Below are 26,053 nucleotides of genomic sequence, written 5' to 3'. Positions count from 1 at the left end.
GTTCCAGCCGAGGTCAGTCCGGTAACCCCGCGGTTCCTGAAGTCCCGTTGACCGCCTGCAGCTGGGGGCTCAACCCTTGGTGAACTGCGGTCGCCGCGGGTGAAGACTTGGGGTTGCGTGGCTGTCCTTTGAGGTTCTTTTGGGCCTTGCGGGACCTAAGGGCTCACCCTCTTTGCGGACAAGACACAGAGATAGAGAATGGGGGAAGAGGGGAGGTGGATTTAGGGGGGGAAATGAGAAGTTCAGTTTTAGTCATGTTTAGCTTCAGATGGTGTTGAGACATCCAAGCAGCAATGTCAGACAAGCAGGATGAAATTTTGTCCAGGATTACGGTTGAGATTTCAGGGGTGGAGATGTAGATCTGAGAGTCATCTGCATAAAGATGGTATTGAAAGCCATGAGATGAAATCAGGGTACCAAGGGAAGAGGTATAGAAGATGGAGAAAAGGAGGGTTCCAAGGATGGAACCCTGGGGGACACCAACTGAAAGTGGGATGGAAGTTGAAGTGGAACCGCCAGAGTGAACACTGAAAGTGCGAAGTGAGAGGTAAGAGGAGAACCAGGAAAGAACAGGGCCCTGGAATCCAATCGAGGGTAGCGTATCAAGGAGTATGGTGTGGTCAACAGTGTCGAAAGCAGCAGATAGGTCAAGAAGGATAAGGATAGAATAGAAACCTCTGGATTTAGCCAGCTGCAGGTCATTAGAGACTTTGGTAAGTGCAGTTTCAGTAGAGTGAAGAGGGCGGAAACCAGATTGGAGTGGGTCAAGAATAGGTTGAGAAGAAAGGAAGTCAAGACAGCGGCGGTGAACAGCGTGTTCAAGTAATTTGGAGAGGAAAGGGAGATGGGGCGATAGTTGGAGGGACAGGTAGGGTCAAGTGAGGGTTTTTTAAGGAGTGGAGTGGCAACAGCATGTTTGAAGCCATAGGAACAGTTGCAGTGGCGAGTGAGAGATTAAGGATGTGACAGATGACAGGGATGATAGTAGGAGAGAGAGTGCTAAGTAGGTGAGTGGGGATGGGATCAGATGAACAGGTAGACATAGTGCATTACAAGTGAAAAAGTCACATATTAGGCTTTGACTTGTGGTCCTGCTAAATGACAGCTTTCAGAAATTGCTAACACATTGTGGTTTACTAAAATGCTTTCAGTGGTCATTGTGTTTTGCATACAACATCTGGTTTTAAGTTGCTGATCTTTTACCTCCAGTTTTTCTCCTTGCCTTATCGGGGTTCAAAATTTCCAGTTATGAGCTCTTCATTAGTGACTAAGGGTCCTGTTTATTAAGCTGTGCTAGAGGCGCGCTAGTGTTTTTAGCGCACGCTGTGTAGATTATATTCCTATGGGCATCTACACAGCGCGTGCTAATTTTTAGCACGTGCTAAAAACAGTAACGCACCTTAGTAAACAGAGCCCTACAAGTTCAAAGTTCAGTGTTTCATGCAGGAAACGCTTCTCTCAGGCACTGCTGTGCTAGCTTTTTCTCATAGTCTGAGGTTAGACCAATAGGTTGCAGAAGGAGTTGGGAGCCAGCAGCACCTGAAGAAAATGCTTCTTGTTGCCTTCCAGGAAAATGTACTCATGCAAACAAATCTAACCAATATATATATTATATATTAAGAGGAGCGCCCTCAGAGATTCAAACACCCACGTGGTAGTCCATCTAGACCAGTAACGGGTGGCATAGCACTTCATTCATTGGACCGCTCTCTCTTTTGTGATAAAGTGCAACAATGTGCTATTAGTGCTTAATGTACCATAATATGCCTTAACCACTCATCAGTCAATAACAAAAACCATAATAGCCAGCTTTTGTAATAAGGAATACGAATTAAAATATACAGAGCATTGTTCAAAAGTATTGTTACTTAACTTATGAGCCCCGCGTTGGAACATCCTGAGGACGAGGGCTCTCTAGGTGAAATCATTGATTGCTCATGTAGAAAGACTGCTCTCCCCTACAACGTAACAAGATGCCAGATACTGCGGGTTTCAAATCAGCTTTCTTCAGGAACTCGGGTTAAGGCTGGCTCTCCGCAGGCTGGCAGCAGTTTTGTATGTAATGTCCCCTTGGACTCTTTTTGAGAAGGCAATTAATATATATGAATAAACAAGTACATAGTATGTGGTGTAAGAACCATGAATCCTGGCTCAGATTTCTGATGGCTTACCATGGGTCTGCCCCTAGTTCCACCACTTTTCCTTGCAGGAAGAAGTAGGTATATTTTTAGCATCATATATACTTGGCCATTTTTTTAAAGGAACCTTCTCTACATGTAAACACCTATTTACCTGCAAAGCTTTAAACTTTGCCCCCTTTAAAGTACACTAGTTTGTCTCAGCTGTTAGATCTTTCATAGAAGTAAGAGTGTTTTTTTTTTTTTTGGGGGGGGGGGTCTATTTGCTCAATGATAATACATATGTTATAACTGAGGCACCCATTAAGATTGCTAAACCTTTTTCTACAGAAGGAAGCATGATGAATCAGTTTTCAGTCCTGTCCTTTTTGTTTGCTTGTTTGAAAAATATTTTTTGAAAAGAGAAATCATGTAGTAGTTTCTTTATCCACATAGTTGCAGAAAGCTAAAGAGCCATTTTCTCACAGTTGTTCCTTTATTTTGCAGAATGGTGGCAATATCATCTGTGTGCAAGGAATGTGTGCCACACCTCATGTATTCTTGGAGGGTATCCATATTGAATTACAGGGTTGGCTTATTTTAAAACAGAATGACAAGCATAATGGGTACGGTTGTTTTGTATAGCATATTAAAGTTTTCAGAGCCAGGCTTCTCACTGTGGAACATATGTCATGAATTACAGTTTCTTCCAAAGTACAGGTTTTTAGGACATGCTTCTAGAGCTCGCAGTGTACTGAGGAATAATTATTGAAGGGAAAGTTTCGGAAACTGATTTTAAATGATGGAGACAGCTCCAAGAAGTGGAATATTTACTCTTCCAGCAAGGATTTGACAAGAGAAAGGAAAAGGGAAGAAAATACTTTGCTGTTAGTATGGGCTTCTTTCCAGCTGCAGAGGTCTGTTGGCTTGTGAAGTTCCAGCTTGTAGTGTGGAAACGGATGCCAACCAGCGCTTAGGCAAAGATGACTGTAGGACTTACTAACAGTAGCACTCTGTTCTCAAATATAAAAACCGCACAGAGTTTAGAGCAGGAATTAACCATGATAATTGGCTAGTGGGTGAAAAGAGCCCACAAAATTAAGATAAGAGAAGCAAGCAGGAGACTATCAGTGAAGGAACTCACTGTGCCTTTACAGAAGGAAAAACCTACCACAAATTAGAGAATGCATAGGATGGGTGAAAATGATGAAATATAAACCTCAACATTTCCTTTTGCATAGAATGTTGCCAGTTATTTTAAAACCTGAGGTACTGAAGTTAAAAACTCTCCACATATGTGTTCCTTAACACTTTTTTTTCTCTGCCCCTTGGAGACCATAGGAAGGGAGGGGGAGATATCTTGTGACTTTTGACACTGGTGGGAATAATGTGTCACTGGAGAACAGTTCTGTGTTTTGGCAGCTATATAGCGGAAATTTCAACTAATTTTAAATATTTTAAAAGCAAATAAAATAACATTAAGAAAAGCTGCAGCTTTCATTTTTTTGTATAGTGTTGACCAGATATTGCTCTGGTTCACAGCCTTTCATTAAAAAGCTCTTTGCTGGGTTTCCATTTCTCAGTTTGGGCTGGATGAGACAGACAAACGTTCAAAGAAGCTGTGTATGTTTATAAATGGGAGGGTCCTGTGAAATATGAGCAGACTAATACAAGTACTTGAGACAAAAGTGCAGTATGAAGGAGAGTATCTTTCTACAAAATAGCGGACAACAGTACAAGCAAATATATAGTTTATTAGTAATAAAAGGCTAGATTCTATATATCACACACAAAAAAAAAAAAAAAAAAAAAATCAGAGCCAAATTCTATTTCTGTGCAATATATAGAATATGGCAAGTGGCTATGACAGGGCCTAACTTTAGGCACGGCCATTTAAGCCAAGTAAAACTTGGTATAAATACCAACGCCTAAGTTAAGCGCAGAACAAGTGTATTCTATAACCCTGCATGTAGTTTTCCGAAACACCCATGACCCGCCTATATCCACGCCCCCTTTTCAGCAGCACACATTAGGATTTATGTGTATCACTTTGTAGAATACGCTTAGCAGGTAGTGCAAGTAAATTCTAATTAATGCCAATTAGTGTGGATAATTGCTAACATTCAATTATCAGCGCTGATTAGCTTGTTAATTAAGTTGTGTTCATTATTGAATATGCATCGATTTCTGTGTGGAAATCTCAGCATGATATATAGAACCCGGGGGGGGGGGGGGGGGTGTGTGTATCCACAGATATAAAAAGTAATTAATTTTGCCCTGTGAAACCTCTTATTTTCTTTCTTTCTCTTCCTGCCAAGCTCTGATAGAGAGGGAGGCTGCATTGCATTGTATTGAGGCTCTAAAGTGCATTTTACATTGTTGAAACTGATATAATTATTGGGAATATCTGGATTTATATTACAACAAGGAAAGTTTTTTATATTCTAGGGCAATTTTGAAAGTTAAATCATTTGAAAATTCTTTGACCAGACTGTACCAATTCTGGTCCCATCCAGAGAATTGCCTTGATAACAGCATTTAGCTGACCCATTGGGATTTAATCATTACACAACAGGAGGAAAGGGTTGGGCTCTGAATAGGGTTCAAACCATTTGTAACTTTCCTCAGGTGCTGACCTGTCTGTACCTGAAACAAACTCCTCCAAAGTAAAGCAAATTCTGACCTTTTAAATTCCAAACTTCTCAACTTTCTGGCTATAGGTGAGATACCTGATATTCTCTTTAATTTAATGCTTCTTGCTTAATTAATTAATTTTGCCCTGTGAAACCTCTTATTTTCTTTCTTTCTCTTCCTGCCAAGCTCTGATAGAGAGGGAGGCTGCATTGCATTGTATTGAGGCTCTAAAGTGCATTTTACATTGTTGAAACTGATATAATTATTGGGAATATCTGGATTTATATTACAACAAGGAAAGTTTTTTTTATATTCTAGGGCAATTTTGAAAGTTAAATCATTTGAAAATTCTTTGACCAGACTGTACCAATTCTGGTCCCATCCAGAGAATTGCCTTGATAACAGCATTTAGCTGACCCATTGGGACTTATAATCCCACCAACCCTCCCCACATCCCTCCCACCCCAGGGTTTTCCACTCATTTATAGACAAACCAAACCTCATTAACTTTACTCAATCATACACAGGCAGTCTTACAGACTGTTAACCCCAACTAAGTACACCTGTTCATACCCATTTCAACCAATCAGGATGACTTTTATTCTCTGCAATAATTGTGGTGCTTTAGTTTCAAGGCCAATCATCTGGAGACTTAAAGCTTGCCCTATCTGTCTTCAGCTATCTAGTTTTAAACAAGAGCTCAGTAAAGTAATGCAAGAATAGGATACAATTAAAGCAGCTTGTAGGACTGCACAGAAAAATAGCTTCTCACCACTCCCTCAAAGAATAAAACCACATAAGAACAGATGGTTCACAGTAGGCTCAGGCAGACTTCGTCATGTGACACAGAAGCATCCGCCCGCACAAGTGTTGCCATTAAAGAATTCTTTTGCTCCATTACAGCACTGTAATGCTCCTGAAAATAGAACTGAGGCAGAGGAAAAAGCAATACAGTTGGAACAAAAAGACATGAAGGTACCCAAAGTGAAAAGACACCCCCAAATCACTAATGTTGAAACACATACCAAGAAATATAGATGGAAGGCGATGGCCACAAATGCTCGTAGTCTAAGCAATAAAGTTCATGACCTTCAAGCCCTGATGTTGGAGGCAGACTTAGATGTTGTTGCAATCACAGAGACATGGCTCAACGGTTCCCACGAATGGGATGCAAGCATACCAGGCTATAATCTATTTAGGAAGGATAGAGAGGGTCGTAAAGGTGGAGGAGTAGCTCTGTATGTGAGGAATGATATCATGGCAACTGAAATGACAGGGACCTGGGGAAAAGAAGAAGCGATATGGATCACCTTAAAAAGAGAGGATAGAACCTCTGTCCACGTGGGTGTTGTCTACAGACTCCCGACACAATTAGAGGAACTAGATAAAGATCTGATTGCAGATATTCAAAAAATTAGGAAAGAAAAAAGAGGTTCTGTTGATGGGAGATTTCAATCTGCCGAATGTAGATTGGAAGGTTCCGTCTACCAAATCGGAAAGAAGTAGAGAGATCGTGGATGCTTTCCAAAGTGCTCTGCTCAGACAGATGGTGACGGAACCCACGAGGGAGGGAGCGATGCTGGATCTGGTGCTCACAAATGGGGATAGTGTGTCAAATGTCCGAGTGGGTGCACACCTGGGAAGCAGTGACCATCAAACGGTTTGGTTTGATATAACCGCTGAAGTGGAGGGCGGCCACTCTAAACTCAAAGTCCTGGATTTCAAGCGTGCTGACTTTAGTAAAATGGGGGAATACCTGAGGAAGGAGATGATGGGCTGGGAGGACGAACATGAAGTGGAAGGGCAGTGGTCCAGGCTGAAAGAAGTAATAAATAGGGCCACAGACCTTTATGTAAGGAGAGTAAATAAAAGCAAGAGAAAAAGGAAACCGATATGGTTCTCCAAGCAAGTGGCTGAGAAAATAAAGGCTAAAGAGTTAGCGTTCCAGAAATACAGAAAATCTCAAGAAGAGGAACACGGGGAGGAATACCGGATGAAACTGAAAGAAGCCAAGAGAGAGGTACGTCTGGCGAAGGCGCAAGCGGAAGAACAACTGGCTAGAAATGTAAGGAGGGGCGACAAAAATTTCTTCAGGTATATTAGTGAAAGAAGAATGACTAAAAAGGGAATTGTGAGACTAAAAGATACAGCGAACCGCTATGTAGATAATGATGAAGAAAAAGCCAATTTGCTAAATAGATACTTTTGTTCTGTTTTCACTGAAGAAAATCCTGGAGAAGGACCGCGAGGGACTGGCAAAAGTGCACCTGAGAATGGAATGGATATAGCACCGTTCACGGAAGAGAGTGTGTATCAACAACTTGGAAAACTAAAGGTGGACAAAGCCATGGGACCGGATGGGATCCACCCCAGAATATTGAGGGAGCTCAGAGAGGTTCTGGCGGGTCCTCTTAAAGATTTGTTTAATAAATCCTTGGAGACGGGAGAGGTTCTGAGGGACTGGAGAACGGCGGAGGTGGTCCCTCTTCACAAAAGTGGTGATAGGGAAGAAGCTGGAAACTACAGGCCGGTAAGCCTCACTTCGGTTATTGGAAAAGTAATGGAAGCCATGCTGAAGGAAAGGATAGTGAATTTCCTAGAAGCCAATAAGTTGCAAGATCCGAGACAACATGGTTTTACCAGAGGGAAATCGTGCCAAACGAATCTCATTGAATTCTTTGATTCGGTAACTGGAGAATTGAGTCATCGACATGCTATAGACGTAATCTACTTAGATTTTAGCAATGCTTTTGACACGGTTCCCCACAGGAGGCTCTTATATAAACTAGATGGGCTGAAGATAGGTCCCGAAGTGGTGAACTGGATTAGGAACTGGTTGACGGACAGACGACAGAGGGTGGTGGTAAATGGAGTTCGCTCGGAGGAGGGAAAGGTGAGTAGTGGAGTGCCTCAGGGATCGGTGTTGGGGCCTATTCTGTTCAATATATGTGTGAGTGACATTGCCGAAGGGTTAGAAGGTAAAGTTTGCCTATTTGCGGATGATACTAAGATTTGCAACAGAGTGGATACCCGGGAGGGAGTGGAAAGCATGAAAAGGGATCTGGGGAAGCTAGAAGAATGGTCTAAGGTTTGGCAATTAAAATTCAATGCGAAGAAATGCAAAGTGATGCATTTAGGGAGTAGAAACCCACAAGAGACTTATGTGTTAGGCGGTGAGAGTCTGATAGGTACTGAGGGGGAGAGGGATCTTGGGGTGAAAGTATCCGAGAATCTGAAGGCGACGAAACAGTGTGACAAGGCGGTGGCCGTAGCGAGAAGGTTGCTAGGCTGTATAGAGAGAGGTGTGATCAGCAGAAGAAAGGAAGTGTTGATGCCCCTGTACAAGTCATTGGTGAGGCCCCACCTGGAGTATTGTGTTCAGTTTTGGAGGCCGTACCTTGCGAAGGATGTTAAAAAAATGGAAGCGGTGCAAAGAAAAGCTACGAGAATGGTATGGGAATTGCGTTCCAAGACGTATGAGCAAAAACTTGCTGACCTGAACATGTACCCTGGAGGAAAGGAGGAACAGGGGTGATATGATACAGACGTTCAAATACTTGAAAGGTATTAATCCGCAAAAAAATCTTTTCCGGAGATGGGAAGGCGGTAGAACGAGAGGACATGAAATGAGATTGAAGGGGGGCAGACTCAAAAAAGATGTCAGGAAGTATTTTTTCACGGAGAGGGTGGTGGATGCTTGGAATGCCCTCCTGCGGGAGGTGGTGGAGATGAAAACGGTAACGGAATTCAAACATGCATGGGATATGCATAAAGGAATCCTGTGCAGTAGCAATGGATCCTCAGAAGCTTAGCCAAAATTGGGTGGCGGAGCAGGTGGGGGAAGAGAAGTTGGTGGTTGGGAGGCGAGGATAGTGGAGGGCAGACTTATACGGTCTGTGCCAGAGCCGGTGATGGGAGGCGGGACTGGTGGTTGGGAGGCGGGAAATACTGCTGGGCAAACTTGTACGGTCTGTGCCCTGAAAAAGGCAGGTACAAATCAAGGTAAGGTATACACATATGAGTTTATCTTGTTGGGCAGACTGGATGGACCATGCAGGTCTTTTTCTGCCGTCATCTACTATGTTACTATGTAATAGAACACAGGAAAAGAAGCGAAGTTAAAACAGAAAACAGTGATTTAAAAAAAAAATCATAAATTATTTTTAAACAAAACAATGATCAGAACCATATTGCATGTTGAGGATTGGATTAGCTAAAGTGATTCTCCTACATAGTATCTACACTTGCTCAAAACTTGCTGCTGTCACTTCTGTCAGTCTTTCATTTCAGAACGTTTTGGATCTTAGCTTGTCCTATTTTGACATCCACTAGTATTTTCCCAATGAGCTGAAGAAGTTACTTGGCATTAGCTGAGCTAGTAGGAGAATATTGTAGCACTTGAGCCTGCATACTCACTTCTCTTCCTTATCACTTCATCCCAGTCCAAAATGTATTAGGAAGCTTCACTGTAAAGCATAAGTAACTCTACCAAAATGTAAATTGTAAGCCACTTTGAACCGGAATTTGTTTTTGGATAATAATGGTATACAAGAATGCATAAATAAATAAGCTAAAGCATATAATGTGGCAGTTAATGAAACAGCTGGAAGATAAGGAAAATGCTTGTCCTTTTCATTTTGTAGTGTCCATGACTCCTCACTGGAGAGGTGTGAATAGTTTTGTGTTATTTTCATGCCATAAGTAACTTAGACATAGACAACTTTTAAATTTAGAACGGGGGAGGGGGAAGCTGACAGTCGCTCAGGAGGGCATGGTTTGGAGGACATTTAGGGAATCCCAATAGGGAGGTTTCAACAAAGGTGAAAGAAAGCTGAGAGTGTTTAAGGGTAGAACAGAGCAAAGGCTGCAAATTATCCCTGTCAACTTCAAAGCAGCTTGTAGAACAAACTTTGAAATGTCTGTATACAAATGCTAGAAGTCTAAAAAAATAAGATAGAAGAGTTAGAGTATATAGCACTAAATGAAGAGGTAGACATATAATAGGTATCTCAGAGACCTGGAGGAAGGAGGACAATCAGTGGGACACTTATCAGGGTATAAATTATATCGCAATTATAGGGTGGGTCAAATTGAAGAGGGGGTTGTGCTATATGGTAAAAAGGGAATTGAGTCAAACAAAATGAAAATTCTGCATGACACGGACAGCAACGTGGAATCCTTATGGATAGAAATTCCATGTGTCAAAGGGGAAGAATATACGTGTGGGGCTATATTACCATCCGCCAAGCCAGAACGATCAGACAGATGAAGATATGATAACAGAAATTAGAAAAGCTAGCAAATTTGGTAACAGTATAATGTGATTTCAATTAGCCCAATATTAACTGGTTAAATGCCACATCAGGGAGGTAAAATTCCTAGATGTAATAAATGACTGCTTCATGGAGCAACTGGTCTAGGAACTGATGAGGGGGAGCTATTTCAGATCTAATCCTTAGTGGAATGCTATGCATAGTATGATAGGTAAAGGTGTTGGGTTTGCTGGGAAACTGTGATATGACATGATCAAATTTGACTTAATAACTGGAGTACAGTCACTATGGAAATCTACAGTAGCGGCATTTAATTTTTTGAAAAGGTAACTTTGATAAAATGATGGAAATGGTTAAAGAAAAACTGAAAGGCTCAACTGCAAAGGTTAGGACTTTAAACCAGGCATGGATGTTTGTTTTTTAAAAATACCATTTTGGAAGCCCGAACCAGATATATTCCATATATTAATAAAGGTGGAAAGAAAAGCAAACGACAGCTAGCATGGTTAAAGGGAAATGTGAAAGAGGCTATTAGAGCCAAAAGAAAATTTGTTAAAATTTGGAAGAAGGATCCAAAAGAAGAAAACAAGAAACAACATAAACACTGACAAATTAGATGCAAAGCATTGATAAAGAAGGCCAAAAGAGAAGCTTGCCTCAGAGACAAAAACTCATAGTAGTAATTTGTTTAGGTATATCAGAAGCAGAAAGCCTGTGAGGGAATCCGTGGGACTATTAGATCATTGAGGAGTAACTGGGACAGAGAGGATAGGGCCATAGCAGAGAGGCTGAATGAATCCTTTCCCTCATCTTTACTGAAGATGTACGAGATCTACCTGTACCAGAGATGGTTTTCCAGGGTGATGATGCGGAGGAACTGAAAGAAATCTTGGTTAACCTGGAAATGTACCAAGCTAAAGAATAGTAAATCACCTGGACTGGATGGTATATACCCTAGGGTATTGAAAGAACTCAAATGTGAACGTGCAGATCTGCTGTTGGTGATCTGTAACCTGTCATTAAAATCATCCATAGTTCCTGAAATTTGAGTGTGGCCAATGTAGCACCAATTTTTAAAAAGGGAGTTAGGGGAAATTACAGAACAGTGCTTGGCAAAATAGTGAAAACTATTATAAAGAATAAAATCACTAAACACATAGACAAACGTAGTTTTAATGGGACACAGTCAAATGGAGTCAGTCAAGGAATGTCTCCATTTGCTTCATTTCTTTGAATGCGTGAATAAACGTGGACAAAGGTGAGCTGGTTGATGTCGTGTATCTAGATTTAGTGTTTGACAAATTCCCTCTTGAGAGACTCCTGAGAAAATTAAAGAGTCATGAGATAGGAGGCAATGTTCTGTTGTGGATTATTAATTGGTTGATGGATAGAAATAACCAGCGCTGAAGTTGCAAGTTCTGGGCTGAGGGACCAGAGCAAGGCTGCAGCCACAATTGGGCCTCCTGACCTGACTGTAAGGCCAGTGGTTTAGAGGAGGCCAGGAGAAGGTGCTGCTTTGTGGCAGTGGTGGGTCAGCACAGGGCTCTACTTGAGCAGTGGCAGGCCAAGGAACAGTGCTACAGCTGTGATGTAATGGGGTCTTCTGACTTGACTCCCATGTCCTAGGGGTCAGAGGAAGCTGCTGCTTTTCTGTTGGTTGTGGGTCAGCACAGAGGAGAGCTCCAGCAGTGGCAGGCCACAGTACAAGGCTGCAGCTGTAATAAAATGGGGTCTCCTGACCCAACTTGCATAGCCCCGGGGTTCAAAGGAGACAAGAGAAGGGTATGGCTTTCCAGCAGTGGAGGGTCAGAATCTGTAGCTTCTGTACAGCTATCTAAGGAGCTCCTCTGCATGTGCTCCTTGTAATTTCTGCACCTGCTCCAAATTCAGATGCCACTAAAGGACACACAAAAGAGGGAGAAAGTAAAAAGGATCAGTTTTCTTGTCAGTTGTCATGTACCCTCTGCTGGTGTGAGATGGTGGGAGGGAAGAGAGGGAGCGATGTTGGACACAGAGCGAGGGTGGATGAGCAGAGAGGGAATGCTATTGGACCTGGAGAGGGGACCCAGAGAAAGAGAGCATGATGTTGGACCCGGGGAGGGGTGGCAGGGGAGCAGAGAGAGAGAGAGCAATGTTAGATCCAGGGAGGGGTGGCAGGGAAGCAGAGAGAGAGATCGATGTTGGATCTGGGGAGGGGTGGCAGGGGAGCAGAGAGAGAGAGTGGACTCAGGGGGATGGGTGAGCAGGAAGAGAGCGACGTTGAACCCATGGTGGGGAGGTGGAGAGAGAGAGATGATGGTCCCGGGGCAGGTGAGGAGAGAGAGAACGAGGTTGGATGGGGAGGTACAGAGGAGGGAGGGATATATGTTGGACCTTGGGGGGGAGGGTGTAGAGAGAGAGAGAGGTTGCATCCGGGGTGGTCAGGAGGAGAGAGAGAGATGTTGGTGGAGGAAGGGTCCAGAGGAGGGAGGAAGAGATGTTAACTTCATCCTCGCTGTAGGACTTCTGTTCTGTTGCAGTGTAGTCTCACTGTGGGCTTCTGTACATGTACATGCACTGTGATGTGTCCACTCCAAATATAAATAATCTATCTGATACCTCAAAACGTATATGGTGTATAGCCCCGCCCAGCGCATCCCAGGAATCACTGGGTAAGGCTGGACGCCGCCATTTTGCGGTGTCGCAGGAAGAGGAGAGAGGCAGGCTACCCTCCCTCCTCCAACACACAAGGTAGGGGGGACTGGTGGACCCCTTGCTGGAGGACTGGGGGGGGGGGGGAATCGTCGGGGGTGGGGTTGGTTGGTCACCACTAGGCCACCAGGGACCTTTTGCTGGGGGAGTTAGGGGGGGGCTGGGGACCCACCAGATCTCCAGCCCTCCCTGGGGGGGGGGGGGGGACCGGAGGTTCGCAAGACCTCCAGCCCCCTGTCGCTGGCAGGTTTGCTGTTGGAGGGAATAGGGGCCTGTCAACATGCAAATGCATGCTGGACAGGGCTCACCATTCCTCCCCAATGATCTGCAAACCCTAACGCCAGCTCGGAGCTGGCGTAGGGTTTGCCGCAGCCAGCGACCCAATTTTTGGTGCGCTGGCCGCTGATCATTGAGGATGAATATGTTTAGCCCTGTTTAGCATGCATTTGCATGCTAGTTGCGTTCAGAGCCCTCGAGCGTGTTGTTTCACGCGCTCGAGGGCTCTGATCATGGGGTGTTAGCAAATGCCAGCGCTTGTATGGCGCTAACAGCCTCTAGTGCCGGCATTTGCTTCTGATCATCCCCTTGTTAAGGGCCTGACTAACCAAGATCTTCCTCCCATGCTGTCGGTGAGGAGGGAAAAAGCTGAGCGTGAATCAGGCCTTTAGTCCTATAATCTGCTCACCAGCTAATGTGTGCAAGCTAGCCAGTGTCTCATCCATGTACCACAAGAAAAATCCTGCTTCCTACATTTTCAGTTAGTGATTGCTAATCAAGGTTTACAGTTGCTATTAGTTTTTTCAACAGGCACAGCATTGCTAATATTGTTAATTATGATTTGTTCAGTGACAATGAGCCTGAAAACTGAGTTTATGATGTGCTTTGTTTTCCCAGTTTAATTTCTCTACTGTCTTCCCTCTCTGTATACGGTTATTGGTTAGCCATGTGTCTTGCTATTATTACATTAAGGAGAATTCTTTTGTTTTCTTCTGCTTTCACTTCCAGAGCCCAGCTAATAACTACATCAAAGTATTATTCACCACCCAGGAATGAGCATGTGTCTGTTATTACCTCTGCTGGGCCACTGCATTCAAGCACTAACACATTTATCTTTGGAAAGGGTTTTTAGAAATGCTGAATGCAACTTTGGCTACTTAAATGAAGATGGCTCACGGTGGACAAGTGAAGCCTGTGCCCCCGGGGTTGCCAGCTCCTGCCAGCTGAGCAATAGTATTTTATATGCTGCCTGAAAAAGGTGTATTCCCATTCCTAGAAGCTTCATTGATGGGAACTGCATTCACATTACAGAAGTCTCTTCAGATCTCGTGTTTTGAAAACTGTACATTGGGTCAGCATAAGAAATATCATGAGATGACAGTTTGAGCTTTCAGGATCACTTATATCTTTGGTTTAGGACAGGGGTTCTTAACCCATTCCTCAGGGCACACACAACCATTTACGTTTCCAGGATCTCCACAGTGAATATGCATGAGATAGATTTGCATGTACTCCTTCCATTGTATAAAAATCTATTTCATGCATGTTCATTCTGTTAAAATCTTGCAGCATCTTTTCTAGTTGCACCTCTCCTTTTTAGGAGAATTTTATTTGACACTGTGCCCAGTTTTGTCATTCTTTTCTTTTTCCATTTTGCTTTGCAGAAGTACACAGGATAATCCAAATCCCATTAATTCATAAATGTTTAAAATAAAAAATCTCTTCATGATTCTGAGGATGTGAGGCTGCTGTGTTTAGAGAATTAGAGAGTAGAGGCCTTGCCTGTAGGGATAGGTGCTAGGAATTACTGCCTCAATATCTGAGGTCTTCTGTTGGCAGAAGAAAGGTTCTCATGCACAGTATAGATTGTGAGATCTTTATGTAGGAAGGAATTGACCTGCTAATGTATTGAGTATCCTGCAGTTTTCAGTCTGCACAAAACATTTAAGGAACTCTCCATAATGTGCATCATTACCACATCTGCCCTGCTATTATGGTTGTGTTATATATATATATATATATATATATATAACCATGATAAAATGTGGGATACAAATGTTATAAATATTATATATATATATATATATATATATATATATATATATATATATACACACACACACACACATATGGCGCCCCAACATGTTTTATTTATTTATTTATTTGTTACTTATATCCCACATTTTCCCACACATGCAGGCGCAATGTGGCTTACAGAGAATTACATAAGAGTACAAACTTAACAGCTTAGGCAAGCATAAAGAAGTAAACATGGGGGAAGAAACTAACAGAGTGAACTAAGTAGGGTAAGGGACAAGGGATGTTTTAATCAACATGGTAAATTGAGGGATAAGTCTTAGCAAAGAGGAATGTCTTTAACAACTTCTTAAAAAGGGCATGGTCCACTTGAGTTTTAAGGTGGCGAGGTAACGTGTTCCAGTATTTGGGACTCCAGTAACGGAAAGACGAGGCGAAGATTTTCTTATACTTGACTCCCTTACAATTCGGGAAATGGAGGTGAAGATAGGACCGAGCAGCAGGGTTGGCATTTCTAGGCGGAAGGTCAATCAAGGGGAACATGTATTCCGGGGCAACCCCATAGATGATTTTATGTGTTAGGGAGCAGATCTTAAAAGCAATGCGCTCCTGTACAGGTAGCCAATGAAGTTTAAAGCGTAGGGGGTCAGCGTGTGCAAAACGCCGCTCGTTTAGGATGAGCCTCGCCGCGGTGTTCTGAGCCGTTTGGAAAGTTTTCACCTCCCACTTAAACTTCCTACTCCAGCGAGGCTCTTTCCCCACCAGACATGACAATATTTTACTAACACATATACCAAAAAAACCCCAAGAAAACATGCAAACGATATCACCAACTACCGTCCAATTGCCTCCATCCCTCTAATCGCAAAACTGATGAAAAACAGAGTGACCTCGCAACTCAACGAATATATTCAGAAATTTTCCATCCTGCACAAATCGCAGTCGGGCTTCCGTTCGGCCCATAGCACTGAAACGATACTTCTTACCTTAATATCCAACTCTAACCTTCTCATACTGGGAGACAGCAATTTACATCTTGAAGACTTCAATACTAAGAACATACAAGAATTCAGGGAATTCTTCAATTTATGGGAATTTAATTGGATTAACACTCAAGCAACACATGTTAAAGGCCATACATTAGACCTTTTCACTTACAAATTCTCTTCAGACCACACCTTCACAATAACAGACACAAATTGGTCTGAAATACCATGGTCAGACCACTTTAAATTAAATATATCTATGAATTGGAGTATAAAAAATCTAATCCAGAAGCAGGAACGACAAACTTTCACCACAAGGGGTGAAATCATAGTAACATAGTAGATGACGGCAGAAAAAGACCTGCACGATCCATCCAGTCTGCCCAACATCCGGTACTTTTCTGGCAACAGTTCTGTGCGAATGATTGGTCCACCTTAACTGATTCCAATCAATACCTTTTAAATTGGGACAACAGATGTAAACACATACTGGATGCAATAGCACCATTACAAATTAAAAACATCTCGAAGACAAAATTCACTCCCTTGGTTCAACGATGAACTGAAAAAACTAAAAACTCAAACAAGAAGACTTGAACGCACATGGAACAAAATGAAAAATGAACAAACGTTCTCTGCATGGAAATTAATGCTAAGGAAATACAAATATGCCTTCAGACAGACTAAAAGGTCATTCTGCAAATCCAAAATTGGACCAAATTACAATGATTTACATAAACTATACCAAACTGTCCATAATCTACTAGATGTTACACAGATCACTTTAGTCAACACTGAAAGCCCATCAGCGAATGATCTAGCCACTTACTTCAATCAAAAAATCATCAAATTAAGATCCACCCTATCAACCAACTCTTCTAATTACGAAACTTTCATGGATTACTTAGACCCAACTACGGACGACTATCCTGCTGACCGAATATGGCTAAACCTCAACTCCCTTATTGAGGATACAGTCACCCAAACAATCTACAGATTTACTAAATCACATTGTAAATTGGATATTTGCCCTAGCCATCTTATAAAATTTGCTCCTCGGTTTCTTCACCAATCTTACCACCTATTTAAACCACATGTTCCAACATGGTTACTTTCCTGATGATAAAGATAATATATTACTTACTCCAATCCCCAAAGATCAAAAGAAAAAACTAAATGGCATAACTAACTATCGTCCAGTTGCATCCATCCCTCTCATAGTCAAATTGATGGAAAGCCTAGTTACTAAGCAACTTAATGATTACTTGAATAAATTCTCATTATTACATGTATCCCAATCCGGATTTTGTGCCAATCACAGCACTGAAACAGTTCTTATTACACTTCTAACTAAATTCAAACAAATTATCGCAGCTGGCAATAACATTCTACTCCTCCAATTCGACATGTCTAATGCGTTTGACATGGTTAACCATAGTGTTCTATTAAACATCCTCAAATACTTTGAACTAGGTGGAAGCATATTGAATTGGTTCCACAAATTCCTAACTGTAAGATCTATTATCAAGTAATATCCAAGTCGACTATATCCTCACCATGGAGACCTGAATGTGGAGTACCTCAAGGATCACCGCTTTCACTAGTTCTTTTTAATTTAATGATGTTACCATTAGCCAAATTATTATCTAATCAAGGCCTAAATCCGTATATTTACGCGGACGATGTCACAATATACATTCCATTTAAGAGCAGCATATCAGAAATCACAGATAAAATTCATACCAGTTTCCAAATTATGAACTCATGGGCGGATGCCTTCCTACTTAAACTCAACGCAGAAAAAAAAACAATGTCTTATCTTATCATCGCAGTTTAATATAAACACGCCATCCCACACTCTCCCTGTTGCAAACAACTTGAAACTCCTAGGAGTTACTATTGATCGAAATCTCACCCTTGACAACCATGTGAACAATGTGACAAAGAAAATGTTTTTTTTGCAATGTGGAAGCTGAAAAGAGTGAGACCTTTTTTCCCAAGGGAAGTATTTCGTACGCTGGTGCAATCATTGGTATTAAGCCACCTGGATTATTGTAACTCCATTTTCGTAGGATGCAAGGAAAAAACTATTAAGAAACTTCAGACTGCACAGAATACTGCAGCTAGACTCATATTTGGTAAGGTGAAATATGAGAGCGCCAAACCCCTTAGAGAAAAATTACATTGGCTTCCACTAAAGGATTGTATTGCCTTCAAAATTTGCACCTTGACCCATAAAATCATCCATGGAGAAGCTCCTTCATACATGTCAGACCTAATTGACTTACCGGCACGAAACATCAACAGTTCGTCGCGTACCTTCCTGAACCTCCACTACCCTAATTGTAGAGGACTCAAATACAAATCAATACATGCATCTACCTTCACATACCTCTGCACAAAAGCATGGAACAAACTACCAAACACTATAAAAATAACACGTAACTTAACAAACTTCAGGAAATTACTGAAAACACACTTGTTTGAAAAAACTTGCAATAAGAATCCTCCTTAGAACTTGATTATTCTGTATCTAAACCAACCACCTAATCCCTCTAAACTGATTATATTAGCCATATTATCATATTTTTTTTCTTTTTCATTGTTATGTAAATTATTCCACAGACATATCTTCCTTAATTCTTACATAGTAATATGTTAATTTAGAACAAACCTCTTACTCTGTTCATAACTATATCTTTTGCAATATAATGTAAACCACATTGAGCCTGCAAATAGGTGGGAAAATGTGGGGTACAAATGTAGCAAATAAATAAACAAGAAATAGCAATTGGAAACCATATCCTTCTCCTACAATTTGACATATCTAGTGCTTTTGACATGGTTGATCATACTATCCTAACCAAACTTCTGGACAAACTTGGGATAGGTGGCAATATCATAAACTGGATAAATGGTTTCATTACCACAAGATCTTACCAAGTCAAAGGGACTACAAACATATCATCCCCATGGTCTTCTGAATGCGGGGTACCACAGGGATCTCCGCTTTCCCCGATACTCTTTAACCTCATGATGATTCCCCTGGCCAGGTTATTAACCAAACATGGCCTTAATCCATTCATCTACGCTGACGATGTCACCATATTTATCCCCTTTTAAATCCAATTTATCTGAAATCTCCGACAAAATAAATACTGGCATGACCACCCTAACCTCTTGGGCTAATGCTTTCAAGATGAAATTAAAGAGAAAACACAGTGTCTTGTCATTTCATCTCAATACTCTCCATTTCTCCAGACTACTCTCAGCACCCCAGACGTCAAACTCTCCATATCTGATAACCTAAAAATACTTGGAGTTACGATTGATAACCATTTATTATTCGAAAATCATGCTAAATCCATCACACAAAAAAATGTTCAACATGATGTGGATTTTGAAATGAGTGAAATCATATCTTCCCTTAGATACCGTCCGGAACCTAGTGCAATCCACAGTACTTACTCACGCAGACTACTGCAACAGTGTCTTCTTAGGCTGTAAGACTCTAATCCTGAAGAAACCTTCAAACTACCCAAAACACAGCAGCCAGACTTATCTTTGGCAAGTCAAAATTTGGTAGCGCAACACCTCTTCGAGCGAAGCTTCATTGGCTCCCCATCAGAGAAAGAATAAATTTTAAAGTCCACACTCTGATTCATAAGATTATATATGGAGAATCCGCTAACTACGTGACTAACCTCATCGACCTCCCAACCAGAAATAGTTCATCGTCTTCTCATACTTACCTTAATTTACACCTTCCCAACTACAAAGGTATTAAATACAAGACCTCCTATGCATCAGGTTTCTCCTTTTTGGGCAGCCAGCTTTGGAACGCTTTGCCACAATCCATCCGAACAATCAATGACCATCTACCCTTCAGAAAAATGTTGAAGACACATCTCTTCAAGAAAGTTTACCCTAACGACCCAACCTAACTTTCAGCCCACCCACATGATTCTGTCATGATGATAATCATACCTCAGACCAGTTTCTCCCAATCTCCTTCGCTCATCCCTCAACCTTTTCTTCGCCATCCTTACCCCTCCCAACCTCTTTTCCTTTTGCTCATCCTATCTTCGTTTGCCTCTCCATGTTCAATCCACATATCTACATAACCCTATTATTACTATGTTTTGCTCAACTTGTTATATCCTCCTACAAGACTATGTAATTCTATTTACTATGTAAGCTGCATTGAATCTTCTATTTGTGGGAAAGCGCGGAGTACAAATGTAATAATAATATATATTTTTTTGTGTGTGTGTGATTATTTCCAGTCAAAGGACTGTATCATGGTGCTGAATCCTGTAAAACCCTTCCAGTGCTTGAGCGAATGAAGGAAGCTGAGGTGATCATCTTGTCCAGCGATTCCTGAAGTAGCCTCCAAAGTCCACCCTACCAGTCCTGTTTTCAGGATCTCAATAACAAATATTTATAACGGTTACCTAATATATGCAAATATATCTTAGAAATATGCATCGTGGGTATCTTGAAAACCAGATTGGTGGTGTGAGACTCAAGGGCTGCATTGGAAATCATTGATTTAATCTATTCCAGTCTTTCCATTCAGAATCTATACTATACTAGTCTGCTGTTAAAAAGCTTGTGAGCCAGGATTACCATCAGTAAATCCAAAAATATGTTTTGTTTTGGTTGACTTCCATTGGATTGTCTTTTTTCTTGCTGCTTCCAGGAGACATAACATTCTTCTCTATGGGGAAGGGGGTACATGTTAACATAAGTTTTGTGAATCAGCCAATAGGTTAACCCCAAGATTAGCAAGACTCCCCCACACACTAAGTTCACTACCACCCATGGCTTCCACACATTGTCTATCTTTGCTGGCAGAGATGCAAGTTATACAGAGTAGCACATTGCCAAGGCACTAAGCCAGGCAGAGGCTGCCTCTCAGCCATAATTGGCCCGATTTAAAAATACTATAGAGTCAGATTGAGAAATAGATCCCAGTGCGGTCAGGAACTGGCAGAAGAAACCCTGCTGTGTTTCTTTGACATTTGCAAGACTGAGCCAATACCGTGGTTCAAATCAGAGACCATATCAGATTGCTGGTCTCCTTTTTATGTCACCCCCCCCCCCCCCCCTCCTCCTTTAACCATTGTACCCAGTATATTGAAATAAAAGATGTGGAATTTATCAACCATATCTTCTGCTCTGACATCTCAAGGGGCAATTTTTAAAAGTGTTTGCTTTGGGATAAAGCTATATCAAAACAAGGATCCTGTATTTATGTTTTAAATTTGTGGCTTGTGTTGTGTAATGTGTGTGAATTCTACTTTCACTTTGAAATGTTCACACATACTTTTCCAGCAAAAATCTACCCGCCCGAAGAAGCAGGTGCCTGTTACCATGCATATCGTTTACTCAAGACAAGTTCAGAGTGCCATCTATGCAGGGGTGTGTTGGTGAATTTTTAACAATGGGCTTTCTCTCCGGGCGTAGCCAGCACTGCAATTTGAGGAGTCAGGGATGGACTTGAGAGGGGGGCCAATGCCTGCCTGTCTTCCCCCCCCCCCCCCCTCGTGCAGGCACACTAGGCATACCTTTGCTGGCAGGGAGGCTGAGCCCCACCAGCCAATAATGACTGCCACCACTCCCCGCTGCTTGTTTCTGGCTCTGAGCAGCATGCTGGGACTTCTCATGAATGCTCGAGAAGTCCCACCCTGCTGCTCAGAGGTGGAAACAAGGAGCTGGGAACAGCAGCAGTCTACTTGGCTGGTGGGGCTCAGCATCTCCACCAGCAAAGTAAAAAAGATTTCATGAGGGGGCCCGAGCCCATATTTTGAGAGCCAGTTGTTAAAATAGCCATGGGGGGGGGGGGGGGGGGCTACTTTAAGAACCGGCTCCCAAATTTCTTAAAAACGTAACAAACAGCTCTCACAAGTCCAAGAGACCCCGCTCCAGCTCTACCTCCCCCAAACTGAACACAGTCTCTAAAGGGAAGTATTACATCTGTGTTGTGGGATGCCATGCGGACCTAGCCACATTGAGGAAGAGCATAAATTGCTATGTAAATATAAAACTTTATACTCTGTATTTTGTAGCTGGTTTATAATTTTCAATCATAGTAGGCAAATGAGAAGTCCTGAATTGTTAGACGATTGTTTCAACCTAATTTTTCCAAATTAGCAAATGGTCACGAATTCTGCTTATAAAAGCTCCAGATTTTAAGTTTCTTGTACGTTTTGATTTACAAAAAAAAAAAAAAATGCCTTACAAATTATTACTGTTTTGATAAAGCACACAGATATGGAGCAGCATTTTAGAAAGAACAAACAAGTTGGAATTGAAATATCTACATCGGGGTGCCTCAGGTTCCATTAGTATTTTAGAACAGGATCTGCCAATGTAGAGTCTGTTCTAAAATACATGGAGAAATGGACATTTATGAGCTGGTTACATGTTTACATGTGGCAGGAAAATCAATTTTAGAATGAAACCAGTACTTATTGGTCAAAACAGGCACATGAACGATGTTATGAAATGGCAACATAAGCATGTGCTAGAAGAACATAAATGTTTGTCAACCATTTTAGAGATACAAACCTTTCTAAGCTATCAGAGTTCAGTACCTTGCCAGTTTTACGTTCAGGGATGACATCAACCACTGGGGGATTAAGGGGGCTACCTCCCCTAATCCCTCCAATGGAATGAAGCTCAATAGAAGCACTTTTCTGAAACCTAGATGTTGTGGGTAGCAGGTATAAATGCTTATGTTTGTTTTGGACATAGACGTGCATTTCCCATTTGAAACGGGGAATACAGATTTTTTTTTTTCAGACCATACCTGCTTGCCAGATGCCCCTTACGAAGTGCATTTGTATATGGAAGGCCCTGCTATGGGGTTTTCTCCATACATTGCAATGTTTTGTAAATACATTTCTATGTGATGGGAAAACGTAACAATGCTGTGGGAGTACTACAAAATATAAGTTCCAAAAATAGCTTTTTAAGTCTTTTCTCTTTTTAACTGAAAATATAGAAGACTAGTAACTAGATATTTTGAGTGAACAAAACAGTAAGGTAAACCAGTCTCATTCAAATGACTCAAAATATCCCAGTTTCAAGGCAGATTTTATACATAGACACATAACAAATGCTGTAGTGTTTAATTACAAGTCTAGTTGTATAAAATAAGAATAGCACATGGGGTGGAGGTTTGCCCACATGACAGAAAATAGGTTTGTGTGTGGTGGTTTATTTGTAGAAAAAGTACATTTTCCCAGGCTTCAGTGAGACTCACCATTTTGATCAATTTTATATATATTCTAAGAATGAAAAGAAAACCTTAAGGAGAGTATACAATTTTAAAAAATTATTTTTTTAATTATTTTAAGATGGTATGAACTGGATTCTGAAAAAAGTCTTTTTGAGAATTTGAAAAATAAGACAATAGTCGAGTACCCAACGTTGCACGTGGTTTTGAAGGACTTCAGGAATGACTTTTTGGGTGTTGGCCAAGGTAAGCACAGTCTTAGGCCTTGCACTTCAGTGTTTAGATTAGATTTTTAGCTGAATAAAGAGTAACAAAGTATGTACTCACTGTGAATGATGAATATATGTAGCATTGACCATTTTTTTTCTTTGTCTAGAAAGCCCATTCTCAGTCTATGAAATCTATTTTTGTGAAAGTGCCATTTTGTTAAATGTTGTCAAGTAGATGCTTTTGAGTTCACTGAGCACATACAACTAATTTGTTCTACGTTGTGTGTTTCTTTTCTATGTACCATGGAAACGGCTAGTAAACACAACCACTCAAATTTCCAAGTTTGGTCCATGCTGAAGTTTGCACAAAAAAACTCTTTAAATCAAAACATTACATAGTGCCTAAGACATTGAGTCTGTTAGATTATAGTGTCTTCCACTAATGTGTCGTTTCCGCAGAGTTAGTAATTTCTTCTCACTCTTTACCTCCTTCCCTGCCTCCTCACAAACACAGATTTGACCATATGAACCAGTGCTAAACACTAGAGAAGAAATGTGGTCTAATGGTTTGAATGATAAGTTCTTTGAGAAGTCTTGGGATTGGCTCTCTTGATGACTTTCTAATTGACTGTCTCTTATCCCAAGAGTTCAGACCTTGTTGCACAAAGAATAGAATGCAAAACCAAGTCTCTATGTATATGGTGCTCTTGAGTGTTTATATTTGACTATCTTGAGACCTGATTACATCCATTCAAGATAGAGAATATTTTAGTGAAATTTGAGTTTTAGGAATATTTAATTTTCCTGTCTTTTTGTTTAGATCTGTTTCATTTCTTGCCTTCATGTTGCTAATTTCCTGTTCTTTTTTTTATCTTGAAAAATCTATTCTTATTGTTTCTTTAGAATCATTTCACTATTTTTTACTTATTTTTTGAACATTCCTCCATTTTTTTTCTTTCCCATTCTGTACAATCCTCAACTCCTGCTTTTCCTAAATGTTTCTTCCTCTTTTCCTTTTCCTCCACAACACACTCACCTGCTCTCATTTTTTCACTGTTGCCTTTATCCTTTTTCGATATTTTTAACCATAGAATATATTGCAGTGCCTCGGGTACAAAGCAGGGTCCCCTTACTGGCCTGATATATCTTCACCTTTTAGCATCCCCACAGACATATACACTGTCATCTCCCACCAGCAGCTCCCAGCACGCCATCATTTCCCATCAGCTCACCTCAACAGTTTTCACCAACACCTCATTAGAGAGCCTATAGCAGCCCCAGCACTGCCTTTGTCTAGCTAGTGCACACTTCACCACATCCCACGCATCGGCCTGACTTCCCTGTGCTTTGTGGAAAAGTGCACCCACATACATAGTAGATGACTTCAGCAGGAAGCAGAACTGTATGTTTTATGATAACAAGGAAAATTGTTCCCCGAGTACAGAAAAACACAATACTCCCATTGTGTTTTTACAACAGCGGAGAAAAAGGAGAGAATTTTTAAATCAGAAGTATAATTCTAGATCAGCACAGCACACCTCCCCCCCACCCCAGTACAGTTTATAAATGCCAATATGTACCACCGGATAGACATTTTCAGTTTAATGTTTCTCAATTTTTGATTTTTTTTTTTCAACTCACTTATTTGCTGACACGCATCCAGGGAAAATAAGAATCCCAGGTTTATAGTTTGTGTACAAGAGACACTGGTGGGCTGTAAAGAACTGCACTGTTTATAAAATGATTAAATTAGTTTTTATTTCCAATCAGAATGTGTCTGCGGAAGTAACTGCAAATGCTACCTAAAGGAAATTGGAAAAAAAGCATAATGAAGCTTATTAGAGAATTGTGCTCTGGCTTCAGGCCACTGCTGTGTGTCATTTTTTATTGCTGGGTGGCAGTAAATATTTATACAGAAGAGGAGGAAAGGCATAAGAATTGTTATAAACACTGAATTCTTTGTTTTAATATTGTCCTAGAGACCAGCGATACCAGAAGTCCTGCATTGCCTGCTCTGTCTCAGAATGAAGAAGAGGAGATAGAGGAAGGGGAAATACGAGATAGCACCTGAAAACAGCAGACTAAACTAAACAGGTGCTAGGAAGAGAAGTGGTGTGTGAGGGTGTTTTATATATACATATATAGCCATTACTTTATAGAATAAAATATATTTTTATCAAATGCAGCACTTGAAGTTCTTGTGTAAATGTGAAAATATTTCATTCCCATTTAGTTTCTCTACAGGGCTATAAAACAGCAGTTCTCAAACTCCTTTTCTCATGGTCCCAAGTAGGTCTAGTTTTGAGGATATCCATGTTGAATGTGCATGTGAGAGAGATTTGAATACAAACATGTTCAGTGGCGGCCCAAAGCAGTCTGCTGCCTGAGGAGATGAATGAGATGGTGCCCCCCCCCCCCCCCCCCCCAAAAAAAAAAAAAAAAACCCTCCCTCCTCAGAACTACAATCATGGAGTGAGGTAGGTGGGATTGACAGGAGCCAAACAATTATTACAAAATCATGGAAATACATAAACCATATATATTTACATATTATGGACTAGATTCAGTATATGATGCCTGAAAAATCAGCACTGATTATATTTGTGCCTAGATGTATTCAGTAAACTGCTTCTAGATATGGGGCACAGCTTATAGAATACGCCTAATAGGTTCATAAAGGATGCCTAACAGCCATGCCCACACCTAACTCTAGGTGCGTCCATTTACGCCAAGTAAAACTTGGTATAAATACCGGCACCTAAGTTAGATGTGGAGCAGGTGTATTCTGTAACCCTGTGTGTAGATTCTCAGAATGGCCATGCCCCTTTTTGGCAGTGCACTTTAGAATTTATGTGCACCACTTTAC

General features: G+C 41.2%; 1 protein-coding gene across 1 annotated transcript in view; it reads left to right on the top strand.

The window, feature by feature from the left end:
* The window catches only part of ZNHIT6 (zinc finger HIT-type containing 6), a 166,352-nt gene extending 141,023 nt beyond the window's left edge, over positions 1–25,329 (top strand). The window contains exons 9-10 of the mRNA XM_030207787.1: positions 23,100–23,224; positions 25,167–25,329. Of these exons, the coding sequence (XP_030063647.1) occupies positions 23,100–23,224; positions 25,167–25,258 (217 nt within the window). The 3' untranslated portion in view covers positions 25,259–25,329. The remainder of the gene's footprint in view (positions 1–23,099; positions 23,225–25,166) is intronic.
* Positions 25,330–26,053: the final 724 nt, after the last annotated feature.

The sequence above is a fragment of the Microcaecilia unicolor genome, chromosome 6, assembly GCF_901765095.1.
Source record: "Microcaecilia unicolor chromosome 6, aMicUni1.1, whole genome shotgun sequence".
NCBI lineage: Eukaryota > Metazoa > Chordata > Amphibia > Gymnophiona > Siphonopidae > Microcaecilia > Microcaecilia unicolor.
This window is presented reverse-complemented; position numbering and strand designations above follow the sequence as displayed.